This window comes from Humulus lupulus, chromosome 9 (genome assembly GCF_963169125.1).
Source record: "Humulus lupulus chromosome 9, drHumLupu1.1, whole genome shotgun sequence".
NCBI classification, from domain to species: domain Eukaryota; kingdom Viridiplantae; phylum Streptophyta; class Magnoliopsida; order Rosales; family Cannabaceae; genus Humulus; species Humulus lupulus.
In genome coordinates, this window is record NC_084801.1 from 179,484,139 (window position 1) to 179,508,019 (window position 23,881).

General features: G+C 34.5%; 1 protein-coding gene across 1 annotated transcript; it reads right to left on the reverse strand.

The window, feature by feature from the left end:
• Window positions 1-1,632: 1,632 nt before the first annotated feature.
• On the reverse strand, window positions 1,633-18,903 carry LOC133801343 (tropinone reductase homolog At5g06060-like). Its single transcript, XM_062239522.1, has 5 exons — window positions 18,723-18,903; window positions 18,423-18,630; window positions 17,186-17,402; window positions 8,231-8,343; window positions 1,633-1,949 (listed from the first exon to the last, which is right to left on the reverse strand). The coding sequence occupies exons 1-5, from the start codon at window positions 18,815-18,817 to the stop codon at window positions 1,746-1,748; spliced, it is 837 nt and encodes a 278-aa protein (XP_062095506.1). The 5' UTR covers window positions 18,818-18,903; the 3' UTR covers window positions 1,633-1,745.
• Between the last annotated feature and the right edge of the window lie 4,978 nt (window positions 18,904-23,881).

The window sequence follows — 23,881 nt, forward strand, 5'->3', positions numbered from 1 at the left end:
GATTTTGTCGTCACTGAACTCACTGGTGTCAAGACCACTCTGGAAACTGTTCAAACAGAAGTTCGCAGTCTCAAGAATTGTCTCTCGACCATAGAGCAACTTCAGCACACCATGATGTCTCAACTTGCTGGTGGTCCTTCCAAATAATCCCATATGTCCCTCTTTATGTTTTGGTTGCACCATTTTCGGTTGAAATAAATTGTAAAAGAACGCTTTTGTGTCTTTTCGTTTGGCTTCTTTTGTTTGTGTTTGTTTTCCTCCTTTGGCTTATTGATAGACAACAAGGGGGAGAAATGCTTATCTTTTATGTTTATTTTGTCATTGGGATATTGATTATCTTGTTCGTTATTGATTTTTATTGTTGTTATAGAGATAACTATCACATGAGGAGTAATTACATTACTATCTTGCTCTAACCTATTTTTCTTTGTAAGGTCTTTCAAAATAAAGTCTTAAAATATTTTTGTCTATCAAGTTGCCAAAGTAGGAGATTGTAAAAATCCTTATTGGCTAACTTTATTTTAGAAAAAATATTTTAAATTGAGAAAAATCAGCAGCATATCTTTAAATAATTATCACATAATTCAACTAGTTTTTAGTGTGAAAATCTCATTTAGTGCAAATACAATTTTTACCTTATTTATCTTTATTGGTAAAATATTCTATTAAATTATCTTGTGAGAATATTTTCAGGGATTATGTTCATTCAGGAATAAGGAAGTTTTCGAAAATGAACATGGTTAAAAGAAATGACCATGTTCGTTTTTCTTGGTAAGTGTGATGTCGTTGCTGTCTCATCAATTTTCTTTTCTGCCGACACAGAATTCATCTGGCTGGCAGATTTCCTAAATCAAAGAAATTTGCAAATCGATTATAAAGATCTCAGAGAAAGCTGGCATTGGACAATTTCTACACCTATAAATACCCTACCAAGGCCTTTGGAAATCTCATCTCTTTCATTTTGGAAATTTGTAAACATTATGTTATTTTGAAAAGTGTTTTCTTTGTAGAGATTAAGTTTGTTCACATTAATCTTTGTGAGAGTGTTGGGTGTACTTGTAGTTATCTATATAGTCCCTTGTAAACGGGTAAAGACTATTGTGAACATTTTCATAAGGATCTTTGGGAGATGATTTTATCTAAGTTCACTTTGGGAGGAAGTGAGCATTCGCTATTCTTTAAAGGGAGTTCATGTAAATCAGCGTTTCATCAAAATTAGATTTGTAGGGAAGGGCACAACAAGATCGCGGCAATAGCTTAAGAATGAGTCTTACATTTTTTAAGTCAATACTTTTGTACACATTATTTCTTTACTAATTGGTTTATTCTCTGGGCGTGGCCCCGTGGATGTAGGTTATCTGAAATGATTTCTGAACCACGTAAAAAATTTCGTGTGTTAAATTTTTTTCTGTCTTTTTTGTTTCTGTTATTATAATAGTTGCATAAGTAGTGTTAACAAAACTGACATCTATCGAAACAACTTAATCAATATTCCGTTTTTAATTAAGTTGTTCATTTTAAATCACTTGGTAATATTAAAATATGGAATTTCACTAATTCCTATCGTGATTATTATACAATTAGGATTATTTTGTCTTGTATGTACTTACGTAGCTAGTACTACAAAAGTATAAATAAAATAAAATATACGTGTATGACATAATATTTATAAAGATTATTGTCAAAACATATACAAGTACCAACAAAACATAACATAACATTTACTTAGTATATATATATATAATTTACTGGCCAGGTGAGCTAGAGATGGGGAAAGCATTCACAGTAAATCCACCATCAACAGTTATAACTTGACCTGTAACAAATGAAGCAGCAGGTAGACAAAGAAAAACTACCATAGATGAAATTTCATTAGGCTCCCCTAGTCGTCTGATTGGTGTTCGGTCAATAAATTGACCCAATGCTCCTTTCTCTAAATTATCATCTTCCTGTGTTGAAAATAACAATGACAACATTATGAAGAAACACATGAGTATTTTTAAAAAAAAATCAAATCAAATTATTTGCATGATTGTTCACAAATGCGTTGTAAACACAAAATACACATATATCCATAAAAGTGAAAAAGTTAAGTACATATATAAAGTAACGGAGTAAGAATTTAATTCTTATGGGCTAGTAGCTTTTTTTTTTTAAATTTTTTAGGGAAGTTTTATTATAATTTTTCCCAAAATTTTAAGTGATCACCCAACTCCGTAATTCGCTTAATGTGATTGTATAAAATATTTATGTCCTAACAATTAAGGGATATTTGCAGCAAATTCTCTCATTCATTTTTAGTTCACGCACCAATAACTCTAATAAAAAAATTTGATGGCAATACTTACGTTATGTTTTTCTTGCAGCAATTCACTTTTGAACGTTAAGTGCCAACAAGAATGAACGAGAGTCCATGTGTCATGAATTCATTTGTCCACATGGATGCTAACATGTCACTTAATTAATGACATGAAATTTTTACTAATTTAGTAATTTTACCCAAAAATTAATAATGTAAACATAATTAATATATTATATTAACTCAACTCAAATGCCTAGATTAGTTCAAATACTCATAGATTTGTTGAAGAACAAAAACTCAAACCCATCATCTTTGAAAACTATGAATATTAAAAAATAAAAAAACCAAGATCATTCAACAACACTAATCAGAATCAAAATTAACATTGAAAATCAATACTCTATTTAATATTAAACTCATAATTCAAAACCAAAATCACAAATTCAGCAAAGATGAGCAAGAATAGATTGTGAAGAGCTTGAAACCCAAATGCCTGGATCTATTCTTGTTAGATTGATGTCAAAAAACTGAAATGTCCCTTTTCTCAGTTGATGAATTGCATCGTTGAAGCTTTAACTCTACCATAAACCTTAAATCAGTTCTTCTTCCCCCAAAACCTAGATCAAAACTCTACCATCCCAAAAGAAAACTCAAATATGAAACAAACCCATCAAACGTAGACAGAACGAGGATGATGAACGAATCTGAAGCCCATTGAACATTGCTTCGTCGACCTCCGTTCCTCCATAGTAGTAAGTGTTCCTCCATTGGATCGAGACTTCGTCAAACTCCTTTGCTTTCCCATCATCGAATCAGACCCGACATGCATCTTATTAAGATTAGCCTAGCTTTTTCCTTAACTTTTATTATGTTACATATTCTGTTTCATAACAAAAGTTTTATTCTGTTACACATTCTGTATCATAACATAATAGTTTTTTTCTTCATTCCGTTACAAGGCTTTATGCCTCTATATATTGTAACCAAAACTTCAGTCAATGATATAAAAAAACTATTATTTTCATTTTTGTCTTCATTTCCCTAATATGGTATCAGATGCAACACTCTCCTCTTGACTGAAACCCATGGCCAGACCACACACCAGAAGCTCTTCTCAACGCCAAGATCCTCCACCTCCAGCTCCAACGACTGACTCCACCACTGATCGCCCAGTGCCTCGTCAAGCTCAGCCACCTGGTAACAATGGCGGATTGGCTTCTTCTTCAAATCACTTTGAACCCCTCACCAATCTTGATCAACCTGCATATGACGATTTTCATAGTCCATATCATCTCGGCAATGGAGATCACCCCAGAATGATCATTGCTTCACCTATCCTCATTGAAAACTATTTTCAGTCCTGGAAATGCTCAATGACCATATCCCTTGGTGCTAAAAACAAGATGGCTTTTGTGGATGGAACTCTACCTAAACCTCTTACCACAGACCCCAATAATAGCCCCTAGTTACGTTGCAACAATATGGTCATGTCTTGGATATTAAACTCCATTTCCAAAGAAATTAGGGATTCTGTGATCTACCTCATGATTGCTGCTGTTATATGGCAAGAAATCATTGATCGTTTTAGCGAAGGGAATGGTCCCCGTATCTTTGAACTCAAACAAGTTCTTGCACAACTTCGGCAGGGAGATGATTTAATCAGTGGTTATTTTGCAAGACTCAAGCCTATACAATTTGCAATTGTGAAGCTGCTAAGAATAATCTCGATTTATATATGTTGATGACATTGTCATAGCAAGTAACAATGACAATGCTCTTAATGACTTCAAAAATAACTTAGACAGTCAGTTCAAATTAAAAGACCTTGGCCAATTTAGGTTCTTTCTTGGCCTAGAAATATGCCGATCTTCCAAAGGTATTTCCATTTCTCAACGTCCTTTTATCTTACAGCTTCTCATTGATGCAGGTTATCTCGGTACAAAACCACCATCATCTCCAATGGAGCCCAACCTCAAACTTAGCAAGGATGAAGGAGAATTACTCTCAGACCCAACCACTTATAAAAGTATTATTGGGAAACTCATCTACATCACAATCACATGGCCAGACATATGTTATGCTGTCAATCATCTCAGCCAATTTCTTCAAACACCTTGGCACCCTCATCTTCAAGCTGCTCACAGAGTTCTACAATACTTGAAAGGAACTCCTATTCAAGGCTTGTTTTTTCCAGCAAGCTCAAATGCTCACATTCAGGCCTATGCTGAGACAAGCCTTTCCTCCACAGATGTCCAGCTAAAGATCTTTGCTGATGCTGACTGGGCAAGTTGTGTTGATTCTCGACGCTCCATTTCTGGCTTCTACATCTTCCTCGGCCAAAGCCTCATTTCATGGAAGTCCAAGAAGCAACAAATAGTGTCTAAGTCTTCTGCCGAAGCCGAGTACCGGGCTATGGAAAATGCCACTTGTGAGATAACATGGCTTGCTTTACTAAAGGACTTCGGTATATCTCACTCAAAACCTGCCCTTCTTTACTGTGACAATAGTGCAGCAATACACATTTTCGAGAACCTGGTCTTCCATAAGTGCACCAAACACGTTGAAATAGATTGCCACCTTGTTCGGGACAAAGTCACCAATGGAACACTCAAGCTCATTCATGTCAACTCCAAGAACAACATCGTTGATGCTCTCACTAAGGCACTATTCTCGACTTACTTCCATGACCTTATATCCATGATGGGTGTCAAAAGTCTAGACACTCCATCTTGAGGGGGCGTATTAAGATTAGCCTAGCTTTTTTCTTAACATTTATTCTGTTACACATTCTGTATCATAATAGAATTGTTTTTTTCTTCATTCTGTTACAAGGCTTTATGCCTCTATATATTAACTAAAACTTCAGTCAATGATATAAAAAAACTATTATTTTCATTTTTGTCTTCATTTCCCTAATATGGTATCAGATGCAACACTCTCCTCTTGACTGAAACCCATGGCCAGACCACACACCAGAAGCTCTTCTCAACGCCAAGATCCTCCACCTCCAGCTCCAACGACTGACTCCACCACTGATCGCCCAGTGCCTCGTCAAGCTCAGCCACCTGGTAACAATGGCGGATTGGCTTCTTCTTCAAATCACTTTGAACCCCTCACCAATCTTGATCAACCTGCATATGACGATTTTCATAGTCCATATCATCTCGGCAATGGAGATCACCCCAGAATGATCATTGCTTCACCTATCCTCATTGAAAACTATTTTCAGTCCTGGAAATGCTCAATGACCATATCCCTTGGTGCTAAAAACAATATGGCTTTTGTGGATGGAACTCTACCTAAACCTCTTACCACAGACCCCAATAATAGCCCCTAGTTACGTTGCAACAATATGGTCATGTCTTGGATATTAAACTCCATTTCCAAAGAAATTAGGGATTCTGTGATCTACCTCATGATTGCTGCTGTTATATGGCAAGAAATCATTGATCGTTTTAGCGAAGGGAATGGTCCCCGTATCTTTGAACTCAAACAAGTTCTTGCACAACTTCGGCAGGGAGATGATTTAATCAGTGGTTATTTTGCAAGACTCAAGCCTATACAATTTGCAATTGTGAAGCTGCTAAGAATAATCTCGATTTATATATGTTGATGACATTGTCATAGCAAGTAACAATGACAATGCTCTTAATGACTTCAAAAATAACTTAGACAGTCAGTTCAAATTAAAAGACCTTGGCCAATTTAGGTTCTTTCTTGGCCTAGAAATATGCCGATCTTCCAAAGGTATTTCCATTTCTCAACGTCCTTTTATCTTACAGCTTCTCATTGATGCAGGTTATCTCGGTACAAAACCACCATCATCTCCAATGGAGCCCAACCTCAAACTTAGCAAGGATGAAGGAGAATTACTCTCAGACCCAACCACTTATAAAAGTATTATTGGGAAACTCATCTACATCACAATCACATGGCCAGACATATGTTATGCTGTCAATCATCTCAGCCAATTTCTTCAAACACCTTGGCACCCTCATCTTCAAGCTGCTCACAGAGTTCTACAATACTTGAAAGGAACTCCTATTCAAGGCTTGTTTTTTCCAGCAAGCTCAAATGCTCACATTCAGGCCTATGCTGAGACAAGCCTTTCCTCCACAGATGTCCAGCTAAAGATCTTTGCTGATGCTGACTGGGCAAGTTGTGTTGATTCTCGACGCTCCATTTCTGGCTTCTACATCTTCCTCGGCCAAAGCCTCATTTCATGGAAGTCCAAGAAGCAACAAATAGTGTCTAAGTCTTCTGCCGAAGCCGAGTACCGGGCTATGGAAAATGCCACTTGTGAGATAACATGGCTTGCTTTACTAAAGGACTTCGGTATATCTCACTCAAAACCTGCCCTTCTTTACTGTGACAATAGTGCAGCAATACACATTTTCGAGAACCTGGTCTTCCATAAGTGCACCAAACACGTTGAAATAGATTGCCACCTTGTTCGGGACAAAGTCACCAATGGAACACTCAAGCTCATTCATGTCAACTCCAAGAACAACATCGTTGATGCTCTCACTAAGGCACTATTCTCGACTTACTTCCATGACCTTATATCCATGATGGGTGTCAAAAGTCTAGACACTCCATCTTGAGGGGGCGTATTAAGATTAGCCTAGCTTTTTTCTTAACATTTATTCTGTTACACATTCTGTATCATAATAGAATTGTTTTTTTCTTCATTCTGTTACAAGGCTTTATGCCTCTATATATTAACTAAAACTTCAGTCAATGATATAAAAAAACTATTATTTTCATTTTTGTCTTCATTTCCCTAATACATCTCGAGCTGGACGTCATCTGAGTCGAGAGGAGTGGGTTCGAAGTTGCGCAGATTGGACGTGACCTCCATTTCAAGCGGGACGTCACCAGAGTCGAGATGAGTGGGTTTAGAGCTGTGCGGATCTTCAGATATGGGTTTGGGTGAGGGTGGGATTTGGGTTTCAAAGAATGGCATCTGCCGACCATCTGTGAAGAGCACCGTCGCTAGGTTTCTGCTACCTGGTGTGCCTCCGCCCTACCCCCACCGTCGCTCTGCTACTCCGGCCTCTGTCGTCAACTTGCCTAGCCTTTCTTCACAAGATTGATCTCTGAGGTTCTTATCTTCACAAGGTCGACTTGCTCGACTTGTCTCAGAGAAAATATTTGTTCTTATCTCTTTTTGTTTTGAAAAATTATGTTACTTTTTTTTTAAATTAGGATTTTTGTTTTTGTTTTTAATTATTTCTGATTTTATTTACATTTATGTTTATATGTTTAAGTATTGGAAATATTTCAATAATTTTTTTCCTTTTTTTAATTATGGTATTTTAAAAAGTCCATGTCATTAAAAAATGACACATGGACTATGTTGACAAATGAATTTGCGCTATAGGGAATCTCGTTCATCCTTGTTGGCACTTAACGTCTAAAAGTGAACGACTACAAGAAAAACGTAACAATTGGGGATAATGCTGTCAAATTTTTTTATTGGGGTTATTAGTGCATGAACTCAAAAAAAAAAAGAATATTTTGCCTCAAATATCCCAACAATTAATTGACATCTAGTTCTTGTGAGAGCTACATATTTGTACATAGTAGAGATGTAACCCACTGCAATTTTTAACCTTGATATTCTCACGCAAGCATTGAACAACATCTAGTTACAATAAATATTTGCAGACTCATAATAGATTTAGGGGTAACACTGACAAAAAAAAACTTACTTTTAGTCAACACAAATTAAGACTAAAAACATAATCTAGTTACATAAAATGATTACTTTTTTTAGTAAAAGTTTGCTTCAACTGACTATTTGTAGTGAAATGATGAAATGCATATTCATTATTACGAGATATTTATTTTGCAAATGAGAAATTAATATAAATAAAAAATAACATAGAAAAGAAAAGGAAAATATAAGAAGAGAGTAAACCCTACCGAATAATTCTCCAACATGGTGGTTCTAGTAAGCCCTGGAGCAACTGCGTTTGCACGAATGTTGTCCTTTGCCCATTCACATGCCAAATTCTTTGTTATTTGGTTCATTGCTCCTGTGCATGTTATTAGAACAAATTACTTTAAAATGATACAAAAACAGTGCATGCATAACAGACTTAAAATATACAAACTAGTCAGATATAACTCTCACACATATATTTATATATAAATAAAACAATTCACTTTGAATCAAATCACCCTAACCTAGATTAAACATCAATTATCAATGTATATGCATCTTATATGTATTGTTTTCGTAATGTACAATGATTATTATTTTTCTCTCTAATTTCTTTCTTATTATTTTATATTGATACATGCATGCATATGTACGTACAACAATCATGAAACTAATTTTGAATGGAAATATTATAATAATTGTTTTTTTAAATGTTCAATTCTTATTAAATTTCATAGGATCGATTGCACTTTACTAAATCGTTGGCTAATTTGGGTTTTTTTAGCAACAATCTTCATTCTTTACACTTTGTAACACTTAGGTCCCAAAAGTTAATTTTGTATCAGTTAGGTCCCCAACATTTTCAAATCGTATCATTTAAGTCCCTAAATACTATTTTATTTCTTTTTTCTTTCAAAATACATAAAAAATATTAAAAATATGGTGAATCAATCATAAAAAAATCTGGACTACTTAATTTATGACAATACCAAACATGAGATTGAAAACAAAAATTCATGACATTTTAAAAAATATTTAATAGTTTTATAAAAATAAATTAATTTTTTATCAAAAATATTTTTTACCTATATTTTTTTAATTTTAATAACTGAACTATCACAAATTTATCAATATTTATCATGCACATGTTTATTTTTATTTTGTAAATTTTTTCTATGATGTAACTTATAACTAAACATACATATATATATATATATCAAGATAATGAGATAATATAGTTATTAATATTAATTATAAAACAACAATGTAGGTAAGAATTTTTTTTAATTAAATATTACTTTAATTTATAAAGATATTGGATATTTTAAAAAATACCATGAAAATATTTTTTTTTCTCATATCATGTTTGTTAATATCATTAATTAAGGGTCCAAATATTTTAAGAATAATTCACCATTTATTTTGTATTTTTTTATGTATTTTAAAAGAAAAATGAAATATAATAAATAATATTTAGGGACCTAAATGATATGATTTGAAAGGTTGGGGACCTAACTGATACAAAAACAATTTTTGGGACTTAAGTGTTACAAAGTATAAAGAATGTCGGGAGTTAGTTTAGCTAGTTAGTATTGTGTTACAACTATTTCTGTTACAGGGTTGTTACGAGTCTGTACAACTAAGCTATATAATCTCTTGTATCACTCAATTCAATTCAATGAGAATCAAATCATTTGTTCCAGTATGTTTTCCTAACATGGTATCAGAACCATAAGATTCTCTCCTTTGCTCGTACACGCTTTTCCTCTGCTCTTTCATTCTTTCATTTTTTTAGCTTTCAGTGTTCTTGATCTTCTTCCTCAGTTTTCTTGTTCCGTTATGGCAAATCCATATCTTCCCTCTACTACGACAGTAGCGTCTTCTTTGGTGAGGGCTTCGGTGGTGTTCTCTCATAATCTGTCTGTGAAATTAGACTTCAACAATTTCCTACTATGGCGTTTGCAAGTCCAAGCAGCCATTGTTGGTCATCAACTTGATGACTACATATGTCCAGATTTTGTTCCTCCAAAAAAGTTCTTGTCCGATGCTGATCGACAAGCCAAGAAGGTGAACAAAGTGTATATTCATTGGCACACTCAAGATCAACTTCTCTACTCATGGTTACTCTAATTGATGACATAAAGTATTCTCACGCGTTTGGTTAGTTGTCATACTTCTGCAAAAGTGTGGCAGATTCTTGAAGAATACTATACCTCTTAGATGAATGCGAAGATTGATAAATTTGAGACGCAGCTTAGTAATGTGAAGAAAGGCTCATTGTCGATCAATGACTATGTGCTGAAGATCAAGGTGTTGGTCGATAAATTGGAGTCGGTTCGTCACTCGATCTCGGCGAAGGAAAACATAGCTGCCATCTTCAACGGATTACCATCAGATTACAATTTGTTCATTGTTTCAATCAATTCAAGATCTCAGCCATATACTGTGGTTGAGATTGAATCATTACTGCTATCTCAAGAAAATAGGTTGGAGAAACACAGTTAGACTCTTAATTCAGCTCCACCTTTGGTGAGTCTTAGTCAGACGCAAGGCTTCAAGAAAAGATTCAGTAATACCAATTCTTTCAGCCCTTTGGTGGTGTTAACTGGTGGTCCGAGTACAGGCCATGGTGGTTCATCTACTTCCAATTTTCATTCTTATTAGAATCCTTATGCTACTGGAGGTCATGGACAATTTTTTTCCTAATAATGGTGTCTCAGTTGGATCTAATCATCAATCACCTGCTTCTTCTGGTTCAAATCGGCCTACATATCAATTTTGCTTCTGAGTTGGTCATTTTGCATCCAAATATTACCAGATGTTCAATCCAGAATACCCGGGATAGTGAGCTACCACTACAACAATTTTCACTTTTAATGACTCTCTATAATGACTTACACCAATGGTGTAAGTCATTAAAAGTATTCAGGGATACTTAAAGTCTAATGGTGTAAGTCATTAAAAGTTCTTGTTGATGACTACCAAGGTAAGCCATTAAAAGTAGTGGGAGACGTTAATTGAAAAATATGAATATAAAATTATTTATTTATAAAATATCAGACTTGTAAGAGCATCTGACGTCTCCCCTGGGAAGACGTGCCAGACATCTAACGTCTCCCCTGGGGAGACGTGCCACATGGGACGTCTCCCCAGGGGAGACGTTAGATGTCTGGCACGTCTTCCCAGGGGAGACGTTAAATGTTTGGTCTAATATATATATTCATCCTTTCTTTCTTCTTCCCCGAGCGCACGAACCAGAGGCGGAGAAGGGCGATTTTCTGGGCGATTTCAGGGCCATTTTTTGACGATTTTGGCCGATTTTAGGCTATAAAGTCTCATTTGAGATAAGTTTTTACTATTTATAAGTGTTGTATAATAGTTAGGATAATTTTCATGCTTATTGTCTCTAATTATTAAGGAATTTATATTGGGATTTTAGGGTTTATGAGTTGCGGTTTTTGGTGATTTTTGGCTCAACAAAGTGGATTTAAAGCATATTGAGGTAGGATTTCAAGATTAAACAATGTATTATAGTTAGAATGGCAGAAAAAATTATTTTTGTGCATTTTTTAATATGATTTGTGGGTTTTATTAGAAATATTAGTTTAAAGTATGAAAAATAATTTTTATGTATATTTGAGATACTATATTGTTTAATTTTAAGATGATACCACATTATTTACTATTTTTAATTTTTTATTACTATTTAATCCGAAAATTATACATTTTTTAATTAATTTTTAATGTTTGTTAAGTATATATATGTAAATATATTTTGCTAAAATGTATTTAATAATTGTCTAAAATAAGAAAAATAATTTAATTTGAATTTTACATACAAAATAGTAATTCAAGTTTATAATGTTTATAATTTTTTTTAATTTATATTATTATTTAATTAGAAAATTATATATATTTGTAATCTTTATTAAAATTTAAGTAGGTTATTTATGTATAGTTATGTTATTTTATTGATTTACTAATCTTTTATTAATTAATTAATTTAAATTTTTAAGTTGTGGTTTTAACAGAGATTTTTATGAGAATTTTGCCTCAAATTTTCGATTTCAAACATCAATAATAAGTTATTGTTAATTTAATTATTTAGTGAAGTTTGTTTAGTAATATTTTATTTATTAATTAATTTAGTTTTGTAGGTTGTGAATTTAATAGCAAAGTGCACTCTTTGCAAAGTGAAGTAAATTTGCTTGCAAAGACTATTAATTGCAAGTGGTACATACATTATTTTCTTTCTTGTTTTAGCATTATTAAACTTTTGTTAGAGGGGTTTAAATATCTTAAATATTCATCCATAGTGAAGTAGGTTCTGAGATTAAAATTGTGTGTTTCGGTGATAACAGAAGGTTGAGAACTGTGTGTTTTAGTGAAGTAGGTTCTGGAAAATTTGTTTGTGTGCTGCGGAGCTATAAGGAAGAAACTTATTGTGTGTTGTTTGAATTTTTTGACTTGTTGTTCACAGATGGTTAGATCACTATTATAGGGGAAATGCTGCTCGATTTTGTCTAGAATTATGTATTTTATTATTCTATTATTATATTTGTATTGTGTTGTGCTTATTCGATTGGATTTGATTAGATTGACAGATGGTTAGGTTACTAATATAGGAGAAATGCTGCCCAATTTTTTGTATGCTTATTTAGTTTTTTTTTTTAATTTTTCATGAACATAGAAGATGATATGGATAGAAAATGGATGTCAGCGAATAGGTTATCCATGGAATATAAAAACGGGGTCAACTTTTTTCTGACCAGTCTACCAAAACATCCCGAGATTCCAAATAATATAGAAATTGTGCAACCTTAAGTAGCTAACTACAACTTCAATTATTTTGAAAATCTATAGTTGAATTTTACTAATATTCTTTATATTAAGTATTTTTATTTAAATATTAGTGTCCATACCAACCAGACAATGTGTCATTTGGATATTATGTTGAAGGATTACATTGAACATCTACGACCTGGACGTTACTTGAAGAAAGAGGTATGTATATAAATTTATACAAAGTTAACAATTTATTTATTATTATAATATATATAATTAAATAATAATTAACTAATGTATTTTACTTTGTATTTTTTTGTAGCTAAACACTATGCCATATACACCAACACAGATTAATGAAATGCGACAACACTAGGCGAACCATATGCTACAGATAATTCAAAGTCATCGTCCGACATATTTAGGTTTTTTTTTACTTTATATTTCTTACTATATGTCTAGCTAGCTAGAATAATATTTGTTAATTTTTTATGTTTAACAACAAATATTACATTTGTGTATATTTAGCTAGCAAAAACATATTATATACACATTTTTGTTTTATTAATGAAAATTCACAATTTTAATTTGCATATAATTTAGATTTTTAAATTAATATATTTAATTATATTTAAAAAAATATATATATATTTAATTCTATTTAAAAAAAATTAATATATTTAATTCTATTAATTAATATAGTGAAAATAATTATTTAATTATTTAAAAAAAAAAATACAAAAACCTATGATGACTCCCAAGGGGAGACGTTGAATGTCTACAAAGTCTCCCCATGGGAGACGTCATAGGTACCTACAACGTCTCCCATGGGGAGACTTTGTAGACATTTAACGTCTCCCCCTGGGAGTCATCATAGGGTGTACGTGTACACCCTATGATGACTCCCAGGGGGAGACGTTAAATGTCTATAAAGTCTCCCCATGGGAGTCATCATAGGGCCACTTCAGATGGCTCCTGCAACAACGTCTCCCTTAGGGGGAGACATTAAATGTCTATAATGTCTCCCCCATGTAGCCATTAAATGCCTATTTTGTTGCAGTGTACTCATGTTGATAAACAGCCATCCAACATGACAACTATTGTGGCTACTACTAAAATGGTTAATGACCCTGCATGGTCCCTGATTCAGGTGCTATAAATCACTACACAATGGACCAACACAGTCTTAGTCACAAGCAGGATTACAAAGGACCAGAGAAGCTTCATATAGGTGATGATGACAGTGGTTTGATTATTCAGAATGTGGGTAAGACAGTTTTACAATCTCAATCTACTCCTAGATATTTTGTTCTAAACAATGTTCTTCATGTTCCAACACTAACTAAAAATCTTATTAGTGTTTCTTAGTTTGCTCGTGATATTGGTGCATTTTTTTTAATTCTATCCTGATTTTTGTCTTGTGAAAGATCAGGTTTCCAAACAGGTCTTGATGCGAGGTCATCTCAGTATAATGGCCTCTATGCATTCCCTCCATCCTTTTGTGTCATTCTAGCTGCTTCCTCGAAGGGTCATGATGTTCTAGTGTCAGAATCATTTGTTAACTCTTTTAGTAATAATACTAACTCTTGCAATAACACATAGCTCATTAACTCTCATTCTGATTCACATTTGGCATAGTAGATTGGGATATGCAGCTGGCAAGACTATAAAATATGTGCTGTCATCTTGTAATATTTCTTGTGCAAATAAAACTCATGTTGATTTTGTATTGCTTGTTGCCTAGGTAAAATTCACAGGTTTCCTTTTCCAATATCTGACACTGAATATACTGCCCCACCTTAGTTGATCCATCGTCTATCGTGTCCTACAACTCATCAGCAAAATGGAGTTGCAGAACGCAAACATCGTCACTTAATTGAAACGTCTCTTACTTTGCTTGCAAATGCTTCTCTGCCTTTGTTTTTTTGGGATGAAGTTGTGCGTACATCTGTGTATCTTATAAATAGATTCTCTTCGTTTATGTTGTCTGGTTCATCACCTTTTCAAAATCTGTTTCACAAACCTCCAGATTACTCTCAATTAAAGGTATTTGGTTGTTCTTGTTTTCAAAATATTAGACCTTACAACTCTCACAAAGTTGAGTATCATTCCATTGAGCGTACATTTTTGGGATATAGTTTGAATCATAAGGGATATAAATGTATGTCCTCCTCAGGTTGAATATACATCTCTAGATATGTAATCTTTAATGAGCATATTTTTCCTTATGCTAAATTCAATTCTACTTCATCATCTAATTCTTTGTCAATGGATGCTAGACAAACTTCAACCTCTATTTCCATTGCTAAAGGTTCAAGTGTGAGTTCTCCTTTGCAAGTGCCATCCAATCTATCCACTGACAATTATCTGATTATGTGCCTCAACCATTTCCAAAATCTACATCATCATCTCCTTCTCTTCCTCGGTCCTCTGAGTCAATTCCTTCCTCTCCAACTTCACCTATTGATAATACTAATCATGTTGATATTGTAGAATTTTTTTTACCTACACAACCTGCAGGGCCTTCGAATGTTCAAGGAATGGTTACAAGGTCTAAGGCAGGGGTTTATAAACCCAAAGTGTTCATTTCATCTAAAGAACCATTAACAGTGGCAGATGCTTTGAAGGACAGTTCATGTAAGATAGCTATGATTGAATAGTATTCAGCTCTTGTGAGGAGTGAGACTTGAAGTTTAGTTGATCTCCCACATAAAAGGAAAGTTATAGGGCATCTATGGATGTTCAAGCTAAAGGGAAACCCAGATGGATCTGTTTTGAAGCATAAAGCTCGACTGGTGGCTCAAGGTTTTAGTCAACGGTATGGCTTTGATCTTGCTAAGACTTTTAGCTCTGTTGTTAAACCTAAAACTATTAGAGTTATACTCACTGTGGATTTGTTTAAGAATTGGCAAATAAGGCAATTGGATGTTAATACTGTCTTTCTCAATTGTGCGTTACATGAGGAGGTGTATATGCGCCAGCCACCAGGTTTTATTCAGCCTAAAGCAGAAACAAATGTTTGTAAGTTGCATAAATCCCTTTATAGTTTGATGCAGACACCTAGGGCCTGGTTTGAAAGGCTTAGGGACACACAATATCCTATGAGGTTTATCCGTGCTAAGTTTGAACAGTCACTTTTTGTTTGCAAAACATCAACATATATTTTGTTCATATTAGTATATGTTGATGATATCTTAGTTACTGGTAGCTCAAAGGATATGATTGATTAGCTTATTTTCAACCTCCATAATTCTTTTGCTTTAAAAGATCTTGGTGTAGCTCACTATTTTTTGGGCATCGAATTAGTCTATACTAAAGCTGGTTTGCATTTGTCACAGAAAAAGTATCTCATTGATTTGTTATGAAGAGCTAAAATGCAATTTGCAAATGGATTGCCAACTCCTATGTGTGCAAGTGAAAAATTATCAGCTTATGGCACTGATCTTGTTGAGGATCCCACTATGTATCGTAGCCTTATAGGTGCTTTGCAGTATGCCACAATCACTCGGCCTGAGCTCACTTATGCAGTTAATAGACTTTCCCAGTTCATGTAGAATCCACTTATGTCTCACTAGAAAGCTCGTCGAAGGGCGATTAGATATGTAAAGGCTACTCTAGATTATGGTTTGATATTTCAGAAGAGTGCTTCCCTTGATATGGTTGGTTTTTGTGATGAAGATTGGGCTTCGGACCCTTATGACAGACGATCAACCTCTGGATTCTGTGTGTATATTGGCAACAACATTGTTTCTTGGTCTTCGAAGAAGCAGCACACTGTCTCTCGGTCAAGCACATAAACTGAATATCGAAGTTTGGCCAATCTTACTACTGAAGTTACATGGTTACAATCTCTTTTTTCTACACTCTACATTCCTCAGTTTAGAACACCAACATTGTGGGGCGATAACTTGAGCACTGTACTCATTGCAGCTAATCCAATTCAACATGCCCATACTAAGCATATTGAATTGCACATTTATTTTGTTCGAGAGAAGGTGGCTCGCAAACCGATCATTGTCAAGCACAATCTTTCAGTTGATCAAAATGCTGACATTTTTACAAAATCTATGGCAGCTGCTAGGTTTCTATTTCTTAGAACCAAACTTCATGTGGTTTGTATACCAACTCTAAGTTTGAGAGGGATGTTAGGAGTTAGTTTAGCTAGTTAGTATTCTGTTACAACTGTTAGTGGTAGAGGGTCGTTATGAGTTTGTACAACTAAGCTTATAACTAACTAATGCTATATAATCTATTGTACCACTCAATTCAATTCAATGAGAATCAATTCATTCTTTCCATCATGTTTTCCTAACAGTAACAATATATATTATCATATTTCCCTTACGATATACTAATATATTTTTAACTAAAATATAGTCTCTCACATAATAAATGTATACATATACATCAATGTGTATATATATTTATACCTTTGGTTGCAGCATAGAGAGTACTAGCTGGAAAAGTCATAGTTGCGCCAATAGAAGAAATGAAGACAATGCTTCCATTTCCGGAAGCTTTAAAAAGAGGATAACTTAGTTGTGACAAATGAAAAGCAAACTCAAAATTGGTTCCCATTTGAATCGAAAAATCTTCGGCAGAGAGATCTGTGGGATTCTTTGCTATTGCTCTCCCAGCATTATTTACCTGAAGCTCATGAGAATATATGTGTATATGATGACGAACTCACTATGAAATTTCAATTGTATTATCTAATATAAAATTTCAAAATATTGATTAATATTAATAGCAACAATCCTATAGATAGTTAGAACTAGTAGTTGTGAGTATTAGTAGCAAGGGTGATTGTCCTCCGTGCATGCATATTCACTACAAGAAAAAAGAGTTGTAGTGGCGATTCTTGCAGCAATATCTTAGGTTTATGGCACTGATAAGAGGAAGTCCCCACAAAAAAAAAATTATAAAAAGAAGAGAAAATTTATGTTGTAGGAATTTTCGCAGCTAATAACTTTGAAAAATTGAATGAATTCCACATACAAAGTTTTAGGTTTGTAGGAATTGGTGAATCTATTGCGACGATATATGTTTAGCAAGAATAGTATTCTATAAATCTAGTACATTGTGCTAATACTTCTGCATTTTACAACATTGGAAGTGGAGTTTTAAGGTTTTGAGAGCTATATAGCTATTATACAATAACTAATGTAAAAGCACTTCTAATCGATTCTCTACTCTATTTTTCAAAATAACTTACTAAAATTCTATTTTTTTTTAATTTTATCTCGAATTTTTATATTACCTCTTATATTGGTTCCTCTATAATTTTTCTTTATAACATTTAAATATTATATTATTAGATATTATTTATTTATTTAAATAAAAAATAATGAGAGAGAAAGAATGATAGAATAGTAAAAAAATAATTAAATAAGTTTATAGAATGAATAGTATTTAGCTAAATATGTGGAGAAGGATTTATGTTACTATAGCTTAACATTATCTTAGCTATTATATATTATTTCCTAGAAGTGTTATTTTTTGGATTTTGAGCTATATTTTACATATTAGTTATTATACATAATTATTAGGAGTGCTCATGATCTCACAGGACAAAAGTTGGACACTTCATTAAATGGCTGTTGAAAGTAATTTTCGTATGATTAGGCAAATAAATAATCAAGAAAATTAATTAGGGATAAAACTTACTAGAATGTTGAGCTTTCCTTGGAAAATAGAAGACACAGTATCCATAAGTTTCTCTCTTTGGTCTCTGTGTAATATATCACACACTGAACCAGTTACTTTGAAACCCTTCCTTTTCCACTCTTCCAAACACTGCTCCAACTCACTTTCTTTGCGACAACAGGTGTGAACTATGGCTCTAAATCTTGCTAGTTCTTCTACTATGGCATGCCTAAAAACAAGTTTTGTATTTATATTAGTTAAGCACTAATATATAGTATAGCCAAATTAATCATTTATATATATATATATTAAGTTACATACCCTATGCCACGAGATCCACCGGTGACCAGAGCTGTTTTTCCCTGAAGACTCCATCTCTCGTCCGTAGACCTGTTCTTTGTTTCAACCATGTTCATCTATTGATCTTGTCGTCTTTTTAACTTTGCCTTTTTCATTATCAGTTTGTATTTATTTAGTTGTCCAAAAGAAATAAAAATAATTAAGTATTTGTGGTCACTGCACGTTGTCCACAAAATATGTACGATAGATGAAATCACTCAATCTAGTCCATACATTTTTTTTTTCTCTACAATCAAATTATAGGATAGGAAATCACTCAATCTCGTCCATACAATTTATTTTTTCAATCCTTTGCTTACTAGGGACTAGCTCAAGTAGTTCGGGTGGGGATTTGGGTTTTCACATGACAACAAGACTAAAAAATGACATGATATTTGCAGGTTAGGTGGGGGAAATTAAGTGCATGGATCGAAAACGGGTCAGACCCGTTTGACATGATATTTTTCTGGATCGGATTAAAGTCAACCCATATGACACGAAATTGACACGAATTGACCCATTTGTGTTCAGTATAACATTAAAATTATTAATTTATCGTTAAAATATTATTTATTTTCCATAAAAAATAAATCTAAAGTAGAAAGAAAATTCCTTAATATAATATAGCATAATTAATCTACACTTATAATTAATTAATATTAAAAATTTGTTTACTGTGTTGATATTTCGTGATAAATTATTTAATTCAACAATTTTTTTTATTAGAAACATTATATATTTCTATGTAGTGTATTAGTTAAATGAATGAAACAAATTGATGCAATCAAAAATGTAAAATAAATGTGATACTAATCATTTCAATCTACAAGTAGTATGGGATGGGTTTGGTAGACACGTGAACACGACATGTAGACACGAGAACACGACGAGTCGAGTTAGGGTTGAGATTTTTTGACATGAAACATAAACAGGTCGGGTTAGGGTTGACCAATTAGACACGCCAACTCGCCATGACACGACACGAACACAACACGATGACACGAATTTCCACCCATATAATGTAATTAGTTGTTGGGTATATCTCAATTATATTATATATATATTGGCCTACAACGTATTGCTCAAGAGACCAACCTTGATTGGGTTGGGGGCAGACATCTGTGAGGCACTTAGCACTAAAATTCCCAACACCAAGTGTAATTGGGAAACTTAAGGGAGATTAATATTATTTATAATATAATTTTTTAGACTAAATAAATGTGACAAAGAGTGCCACATATTGTAACATATAATAGAGAGTTACAATATTTAGAAATATGTGAATATCCAAATTTGGTGTTACAAATTTAGTCACAAATTTGTAACTTCCAAATATTACTCATTATTGTGTAGATTTGTTGTTACACAATATTGAGATGAATTTCTTAAAGTCATATGTGAAATGGTTGTTAGAGATATGATTTTAACCCCAATAATGTGTTTTGGGGGTTACAAAAGCAATTGGGAGTGTATTGGAACCGTTTAGAAAAACAACACATTTTTTAGTGCTGAAATTGGTCAGTGGCTGCAGCCTGGGGAACAGACCAACTTTTTCAGGTGCTTAACTGACCAACTTTTTTCAGTTTCTCCAACCTTTTTTAACGGCTCCAAAAACCCAAATAACACTCAAATCTCATTTTTAATTCCATAAACATCCAATTAATCATTGGCGATCCCCAACACTCTTCACTTTGGTTGTGTGAGTGAGAGTTTCTAGGTTTTAGTTCTTGTTCTTACTCTTTTTTTTTTGTTGTATTGCTTTTCTTCTCATTATTCTTATTCTATTTACTTGTATTTTTGTTTAGTTGTAATCTTTTTATTTCTTTTGTTTTAAACACTTTTACTTTATTTGTATCATTTTTCTTAGAGTTGTATTTCTCCATTCTCTTCTTCTAATTCTTCTATTGTTTATTTGTATTTTCAGTCGTAGAGTTGTAACACTATTTAATCAATAATTATTTATCTGTAATATTTTGTCTAGAGTTGTAATTTTCTTACCAATTTCCATTGATTCAACATACATTTTCCTAACATTCAAAAGCTCATTCCTTTGTTATTTCACTGGAAGGTGAGATTATCAAGATCATGAATCAAGACCTAGTGAGATTGGATAGATTTGATGGGTCCAATTTCACTAGATGGCAAGACAAGGTGAGATTTCTCTTGACCACTCTCAAGATTGCCTACATCCTAGAGTCCACTCTAGAACCTCTCCCAACAGCATCCGACAAGGACACTCCCAAGGAGGTGGAGAAAAGAAGGAAGAGGGAGGAGGACAATCTCCTTTGTAGGGGTCATATCCTTAACGCCCTTTCCGATAGGCTCTATGACCTCTACACCGAGACCAAATCGGCAAAGGAAATATGGGATGCACTTGAGACAAAATTCAAGGCAGAAGAAGAAGGTACCAAAAAGTTTTTGATATCTCAATATTTTGATTTCAAGTATTTTGGTGATAAACTTATTCTTCCTCAAATACATGAATTGAAAATAATTGTTAACAAAGTGAAAGTTTTGAAGAGTGAGCTTCCCGAGGCCTTTCAAGTTGGTGCTATAGTGGCTAAATTACCCCCAAATTGGAAGAGCTATAGTAAAAGAATCCTTCATAAAAATGAGGATTATTCCTTGGAGGAAATCCAAAAGCATATTTGAATCGAGGAGGAATCGATATGTAGAGATAAACTTGTGGAGGGGTCTAATGGAGAGACTTCCAAAGAAAATGCGGTGTCACAACCAAAACATCCCAAAAACAAAGGGAAAGGCAAAAAGGGTAACGAGACATCCTTGGGTCCAAGAACCAACCCAAATAAGTTTAAGGGCAAGAAAGGTCCTTGATTTGTGTGTGGGAAAAATGGTCACTATGCTAGAGAGTATAGGCATAGAAAAGACCAACAACGACCTAAGGTAAACGTAACTCAAGAGGAGAATATAGCTGCTACCCTTAGTGAGGTGAATGCGGTCCAAGTCAAGGTGAAAGGGTGGTGGTATGATACATGTGCCACCGTCCATGTCACCTATGACAAATCATTGTTCAAGACCTTTGTAGAGTCAAAGGGCAACCATGAAATTCAAATGGGCAATGAGGGCAAATCTGTAATGCACTGGTTACCCCAGAACAGTTACGGTGAACGGTGGACTAGAAATTTGACCCGCTACCCGAGTCCTTTGGTCAAAAAAGTGCTCTAAGTGTAATTAACAGGTTAAGGTGGAAAATTAATAAAAAGGGAATGGATATTTTCATTACAAACTGCTTTGCAGAGCTAATCAAACATTTACACGTTGTTCTCAGTACAAAATGGTCTTTGCTGTCTCAAATTTACAACCCCGCCAACCTAAGCGGCAAAATAGGGTAAACCCCCTAGTTCCTCTAAGAACGCCTTGGCCGTGGTGGTCAAGCGGCCGCATATGTACACATTACCACCTAAGCTCTCCACTCACGGCTGGGTGAGCTTTTCTTTCCATTTACCTGCACCACATAGCACCCATGAGCCAAGGCCCAGCAAGAAAAGCATAATGGCACATGATATAATATCAATAATGATCGTAATAACCATTCTAGACCAATAGTCCAAGCTAATAGGTGACAGTCACAAAAGTCACTAATATGGGGAGGGGACAACACCCTTTAGCCATGTGACGATAGGATCACCAGGCTTAACTGATAAGAGAACCTTTCATAAGTTTGAACAGGATAGGTGTATGGTGAATAGTCACCAACATAACCTTTCTCATGACCATAGAGTAATAACCCTGGAACAACGTTCCCTAGCCATGTGACAAACAGTCACCGGGGCCATATGCCCTGGCTCTGAATAACTGGTCTTAGACCAGACATGCGCTTATAGTTCATCGACCTTAGGGTCGGTCCAGCGTTAATACTCCATATGAGTCATTCTTGCTGATATCGATTAGATCTAATCTTCATTTGGCTCGGCGTTCATATCACTATGCCATTTCTGACTCTTTAGGTCAGTGTCCCTGACTAATCAGTACATATACAAGTATTTAACATTCGCTAGCATTCAATAGGCAATCCATGTCCACATTTATCAATCAACATGCCTCAATAATAATCATGCATGTCACATATACACAGGGTGCAGTTTTCTTACCTCAGATTCGAGCTAGAAAGATTAAAAGAACGACACGTGAGAACGATCAACCTTTAGTCCTTTAGTGGTTACCTAATCATAACCAAACATGGGACATGATTAACAATAATGGTCAACATAGGTTTCCACACCAATATCTAGCCTCCAAAAGATCAATCCCAACTAATCCAAGTAGTAGGAACACTCCCGAGGCCTATAGCTAGTTCTCGGGGTCAAACGAGCAAACGGGGTGAAAACAGGGCAAGGGCTGTGGCCCCCAGAAATTCCTGAAGCAAGGGCCACGGCGCCCTCCATCAAGGGCCGCGGCGCCCAGCAGGTACAACACCTCCACCTGCTTCTTCAAAGCCGGGTCGCGGCCCCCAACTCTGGGCCACTCCCAAACATATTTTTAACCCTCCAAGGCCTCCAAAATCATACCTAAACATTCCCCAATCATCAAAACAAAGTTCCCAAGCTTCCCAAAGCTCAAAAACCCTCAAAACCCAAGGTTCAAACCAACCAAAAACTCAACAATTTACAAAATCCAATTCAAAGCTTAAAAACTCGGAACTCAAAACTTAAACTTCGATTACCTTTGATTGGGTTGTTTTCCATCAAATCCTTTGGTTAAGAAGCTTCTAATCTTTCATAGGATCACTATGCCTCAATCCTCGCTTGATTCCGACTCCTAGAACTCGAGATATCTTCGAAAATGCTTGAACGGTAAAACGGACTATTGAAAGGGAGAACGAGAGGTTTTCTAATCGTACGTTCTATCTGACAACTACTTCAAGCTTAAGTAACCTCAAATAAAACCTAATGCTCGGGGTCTCGAAAATACCCCCGGGGACATTATAGTCAAAACTTCCGAAATTTCACCCTGATCTCAAATATTCCCAATTTATCATCAAATAAATATTTCTATTACCCCAAAATTGACCCTGTTATGACAAAACTGCTAATCCACTCTATGTGACCATCTCATGCCGAATAGCTTGAATATATCTCCATAATAATGGAATCTCATTCACAAATCAAGTTATGCACCCA